The sequence below is a fragment of the Astyanax mexicanus genome, chromosome 14, assembly GCF_023375975.1.
Source record: "Astyanax mexicanus isolate ESR-SI-001 chromosome 14, AstMex3_surface, whole genome shotgun sequence".
NCBI classification, from domain to species: Eukaryota; Metazoa; Chordata; class Actinopteri; order Characiformes; family Acestrorhamphidae; genus Astyanax; species Astyanax mexicanus.
In genome coordinates, this window is record NC_064421.1 from 15,186,082 (window position 1) to 15,192,488 (window position 6,407).

General features: G+C 37.7%; 1 protein-coding gene across 3 annotated transcripts in view; it reads left to right on the forward strand.

Annotated features, from left to right (window-relative positions):
* Window positions 1-4,125, forward strand: part of dph6 (diphthamine biosynthesis 6) — a 275,116-nt gene extending 270,991 nt beyond the window's left edge. For all 3 annotated transcript variants that reach the window (XM_022673073.2, XM_007257396.4, XM_007257395.4), the window contains one exon: window positions 3,747-4,125. In XM_022673073.2, coding sequence (XP_022528794.2) covers window positions 3,747-3,865 — 119 coding nt within the window. In that variant the 3' untranslated portion in view covers window positions 3,866-4,125. The remainder of the gene's footprint in view (window positions 1-3,746) is intronic.
* The last annotated feature ends 2,282 nt before the right edge of the window (window positions 4,126-6,407 follow it).

The following is a 6,407-nucleotide window of genomic DNA, read 5'->3' on the forward strand; positions in this document are numbered from 1 at the left end:
CCACTGTAAAGTAGCACAGTGCTCCAGCCTCCGCTTCAGAGCCATAGCTTCTCTGCTGCTTGTTTGGCCGCAATGCTCACTCACCTCAGCATAAATAAACAATTTTCATGAGCCGATGCCTGCTAATTGCGCAGCCGTTTACCGGTTAATTTGAACCAGTTTGAGGTGCACTGTAGCACAGCTAAAAGCCACTGGCCCAGGGCTTTCTCCTCACTCGTTAAAAGCCCTGTAGACTCACCAGAGCCTGCATTCCCACACTAATAAAACCTTCCAGTGCTGTTCTGTGGGATTTTACTGCAGAAAAACAGACAGGTTTAGCTTATTGTCATCACAGCTGCTTTTATTTTTAATGCTACCAAACATTTCATGATATTTGGACTGACCTGATGCAGCTGTAGGTCTGTAGGTCTAAACCTCTGCTAATGTGTGACAAGTAAAAATGTCCCAATTAGGTCATTTTGCCCCCTGCTCCAATACAAGTCTTTTAATGCTGAGTATCAGCCAACACTGATCTACTATTGATCCAATTAAATGTTGTGTATGTATAAATTATAAAGTCCTACATTTTAGATAAGATGTGGTGATGAATACTGAATTAAAGAGACATTTTGGACTGGTTTATTTAGTTTAGTAGTGATTCTTTTTTTAAATCAGTGGTTTTAAAATATTGAAAAAATCTCTTTGTCCATGTAGTATTACACATTCAGAAATAGTATCTGTTGTTGTCTGCCAACTATTGGTGTTAAGTAACTGATTTATAGTGAAGTGAATGTGCTATGATTTGGGTGCCAATAGACTGTGTGTATTAGCATTAGCGTTAGCCCTCACTCTGTTCTGAATGGTCTGTTTAGAGGAGGTTAAAAAGGCCTTGTGGTTTTTCCATCAGTTACACAAGATTAAAGTGAGCATTCTCACCATAGGTCTATACAGATATTATGTTATTAAGTTATGTAAGTATGTAAAGACTCAATAAACTCTTATTATTATTTACTTTATTTACCAGAGAACTCTCCTCAGTGCTGCAGTGCAGGGCAATAGTGTCATTTAATAGTGTATTGAAGACATCAGATATGTGGCTCTCTCTCCACTGTTGATCTCACAAGGATTCGACTTCCCACAGTGTTTCATCAATCTTAAATGAATACGATTCGGATAATTATCCATGATTAGCGTATTTTAAAAAAGGTCATAGTCTACTATTAGTGCTGGTGATAATTCATTATATTATTTTTTATAAAAAAAAAAACTCAATAAACCCACTCTGCTTGTTTTAGAATTTATGTATATAAACTTCACTGCTCATTTTTGATGAAGGGTACATATATATGTATATATTCCTAAGGACAAAAAGGCAAAAAAGAAGAGTACAAATGAATCAGCTTTGTTTGAAGGATTGAATGAGTGCATGAAGTGGCTAGTTCAGAGTGCTGTCTACTGTTGATCTCATGAGGGCTTTACTTCCCACAGTGTACATTATAATGAGTCTGGTAATCATGCATGATTAGCATCTTTTTAAAACATGTTATTAACTACTGCTATTGCTGGTGATACGTGTATTATATTATTTTTAGAGACAAACTCAGTGTGTGTTTCCGTGTCTTTGTATATCACCTTCAGCACTTGAAAGGTAAATGTATATATATTTTGAGGACAAAAAGGCAAAAAAGAAAGAATAGTAGAAATTAAGTATTCATTTGCAAAAACAGATAAGTGCTATCCTTTAAACGTACCTTTATCTGTTATTGCAAATGAACTCTTCAAATAGTCCTCTAATGAATCAGCTCTGTTTGAGAGATTGAATTAGTGTGTGAAGTGGCTAGTTCAGGGTGCTGTCCACTGTTGATCTCCTGAGGACTCGACTTCCCACGGTGTGCCGCATGCGTAGATAAGAAAGCACTTTCCTGCTTATAAATGAAAGAAAAATCCTCTGTTCATCAGTGGTGTTTTAAATCACTGAGCTAATTACCCAGCATGAGCTTTTTGACTCTTTGGTTGACATGCTGCTTCTGTTCTTAATGAAAGAGCACAATGCGCATCAAGTGCTGTTGAAAAGAGCTTTCACCTTCCTGTCCCGATTTCCCTTCAGAAGTGCCCATTTGTCATTGGACCTCATTGTAGCGCTGCGTCTGTACGCTCTTTAGCTCTTAGCAACTTTGCTTCATAAATATGCATTGCCATTTTCTTCCCTTCATGCTATGAGGTCATTTTCGATTTATGTAATCAAATTGGAGTTAAAAATATCCACTGTGTGTGGATAAGACTGTATGTCTTAGTGTGTGGCTGTGGGCATGTGGAGCATCGTATCAGAAGGGAAGGATCGCACCAATGGAAAGGCTTGCTGACACAACCCTGCTAAACAAGCCTAACGGCCAGTGACATACGGACAACCAATGAGAGGGCTTGTCACCAATTAGTGGGGTCTTAGCAGCTCTATGAGGAGTTAGTTGTAGGTCTGAAGTGAGCCAGTGGACCGATGTCACAGGGGACAAGTCCAGCTGGACAGCGAGATCTCAAAAGTCCACTGTTTATCTGCTGACTCAGGCGGCCTGCAGAGTAACTCTGTCCCAAAGCTGAGTGGCCTCCTCGAAGAGGCCTGTTAGAAGGACTGCAGCTCAGATGGGACCAGTATCAGTAATCTGCTGTGCTACATCACTGAAATCACACTGTTTTAAATGACAATGATTCTAACAATCATTATCATTATTTTCTTTAAAAAAAAAGGAAATTGACTTCCCATTAACTCCTATCTGAGCCATTTATATTTGTATTATCATTATTATTTTCTATTTTGTTTCTATTTTTTTTATTTCTAGATAATTGTTTTCTATTTCCTTTAGGTGTGTAAAAGTTTGTATACCTTTCGTCTGTTGCAATGATGCAATTGCCTAACCACTTAACTAAATAGTCAGTTTCTTATTCTATTCTATAATCTTTTGTCTAATCTGTGCTATTTCTGTATTTTAGTATACATGTGGGTATGTACTGTTTTTAAAATATTTGATATACTATAACTATAGAAAAATACATTTACCAATAATGTTGTTTTAATTTTCCCCAAACATTTTATTACACGCTTTAATATAAAAGCTTAAAGATGGCCATAACTGAACTTAAAGATGAGAGTGTATAGAATTAAAGAAGCGCAGTTATTATGGCTTTAGTTAAGGAAAGTTTGGAGGAGGAGGAATCATAAGTGTAACTAGGAAAAGCTGTTGTGGCCACAAAAACAGAAGCACATTGATAACATTATACATTATATTTTGTCCCTTTCCCACTCAGGAATACTACTTATTTTAATTTAAAAGAAAAAAATCCTAAAGACTGCTGCTTTAAATAGATGTATATTGCAAGCTGTCACAATTACATAAAAACATTATAAATCATTATAGAGATCTAAGGCTTTTTTGCATCATCTTTTTTTTATGTTTGTTGACTGTAGGAAGAAGTCCATTAAGTAGAGTCCTGCAGTTCAGTGTCCAGATCTGTGACTGACCTTATGTCTACACATGGAGCTTAGCTACATTTGGCCAGAACGTGAGGACATCAATAATTCTCAAATGGTAATGCGTTCCCTGGTTTAAGGGTTAAGTGCAGCCTCTCTTTGCAGGGCAGCTCCTTCGGGAAGTCCATCCTTTACCCTGACCTGCCCCAGAGGTGGGAGCTGATCTCAAGTGCAGGAGAGCTGACTTTTAAGAAGAGTGCTTTGGATTCATGAGCTGTAATCTGTGTGTGTGTGTGTGTTTCAGGGCTGGAGGGCTGCTTGGAAAGCATGCTGGGTCAGAGCAGGCCTGCACTGGTGCTGGTGCCTGTTCTGGAACTGCCGGACTGTGCTGCCCTCCACCTCTCCTGCTGGCTCAGCATATAGCAGGACGAGAGGTCCAGGCACACTGACCTCAGGTCTGACCAGAAAGAGTATACTCACCGACACAAACCCACATTCATACACACTGACAGCAGAGGACCAAGACAGCAAAGTGCCTCTCTACAGCCCATCTGTAATTGGAGCATCCAACTAAATAAGAGCCACAGAACCTTAAAAGAAAGGTTTGTATTCTATATAAGGAAAAAGAAGCTGATCTGTTTTTGATAAATAAATGAAGGAAATGTTGAATAAAACATAAAAAATATCTCTAATTTGTGTATTTTTTTATTTAAGTATACATGTGTGCATTTTATTAAACACTTTATAAATATATAAAATACATTTAGCAATAGTGTTGTTTTAATTTTGCCCAAACATTTTATTACATTCTTTAACATAAAAGCATAAAGATGGCCTTATATGGAACTTACATGGTATATAATTAAAGTAGTGCACATATAGTGGGTGTAGTTTGAGAAAATGTGGTGGAGGGGGGATAAGTATGTGTTTAGTACGTATGTGGTGTGTGTGTTTGGTATGTGATGTACAGCTCTGGAAAAAAATTAAGAGACAGTTCAATTTCTGAATCAGTTTCTCTGATTTCTCTATGTATAGGTATATGTTTGAGAAAAATGAACAGTGTTGTTTTATTCTATAAACTATGGACAACATTTCTCCCAAATCCCAAATACAAATATTGCCATTTAGAGCATTTATTTGCAGAAAATGAGAAATAACAAAAAAGATGCAGAGCTTTCAGACCTCAAATAATGCAAAGAAAACAAGTTCATATTCATAAAGTTTTAAAGAGATCAGAAATCAATATTTGGTGGAATAACAGTTTTCATGCATCTTGGGATGTTCTCCTCCACCAGTCTTACACACTGCTTTTGAATAACTTTATGCCACTCCTGGTGCAAACATTCAAGCAGTTCAGCTTGGTTTGTTGGCTTGTGATCGTCCACCTTCCTCCTGATTATATTCCAGAGGTTTTTAATTTGTTAAAATCAAAGAAACTCATCATTTTAAAGTAATCAGTTATTTTTTCCAGCGCTGTATGTGTAAAGTGTGTGTTTAGTATGTGTAGAATGGGCTGAGTGTGTGTTTAGTATGTGTGTGTGTGTGTGTGTGTAGACTGGGCTGCTGCTGTAATCCTCTGTGTCCTGTGCTGAGGCCCTGCAGCATCAGCAGCTGTCACTGCCATGAGAGAGTCCATTGTGAAGACTGCAGTTTTACATGCCTGCAGAAAGCTCCCAAACCCTACCGTGCAGAGTGTCCTGACTCCTGACCAAGACCTTCTGCATCTCTCCCTCTCTTTCTCTCTCTCTCTCTTTCTCTCTCTCTCTCTCTCTCTCTCTCTCAGAATTCCATCATGGTTGTGTTGTTTATCCTGTTTGTGAATAAGAGGCTTGTTTGTTTCTTCGGCCTCGCGAGTGAGAAATGTGTTATTATTGCGTAATGGGCAATCAGAGACAAGCGTCTGAAGAGATTAAATCTCTTTTTGCCCCCTATTGATTGTAAGGGAGCCGTTAATAGGAGAGGGCTGCAGGGTAAACTCCCATATACCGAGCTCTGAGTGTGTGTGTGTTTTTGTGAGTGTGTTTTAAGACGAGGGCCAGCGAGTGCAGAACTATTATCCATTTCTCCTGGAACATTTCTTTCTTAAAGATCATGAACCATATTGATGTCCTGAATTGAACAAGCATTTATCTCTACTCAATCTGCTCGCATTTAGCTTTGGGTGACTACGTGTTAGTATCTATTGATCTGCTCTCTTTTCCATAGGTTGTGAAAATATAAAGGCAGATGAATTTATTGGGCAGAAATAAAACAAGCCATTTTCCACAAGAATAAGCAGAATTCTGCACTTATATGTGGAGTTGTTTTGGTGTTATTTGCCGCTCAGGTGGAATCTGATGTGCAAAAACTGAATTTACAAAGCTGCCTGTGTGCTTGTTTACATGATTGTGTTTACTAGAGACCAATTAATTCTTAGTATCTACAATAACTTTGTAATAATAAATACAATAAATATTTTATAATAAACAGTATGTACTAAAATTCTCTTTGTATTAGCAATCAGTTTAGTTAAAAGTGGGTGGATTCATATTTTTGCTCTATACTTTTTTCATATCCAGTTTGTGGTAATATGATGTGACAGTGGTGTGAGGAACTGTGAAAATGGATGACAGCATTGAGGGAGGTTTTCAGTAGTGGGATAGTGAGGTAACAGACCTCTGTTATATGTATGTTTGTGTTCATTTGTCTGTTCAAATCACCTAAAGAAATTACAGAATGCAGCTAGAAGAGGGGGTTGATGCAGCATCAAAGAAAAATTTAAAGACTAAAAGCGAAGTTTTAAGTAACCAGGAAACAAAACCTAAGAAAAGGTGTCTAAATAGCCTGTCCTTTTAACAGCAAGCTCAAACTTATTTTTGGTAAGAAGAGCAGTTGTCTCCCACTGAAACTGACTGATATTTTTTGATGCTAGTGAAGATAAAACCGAAACTTCATGTGCTGCTTTGCTCTTTTTTGTCCATGTTTG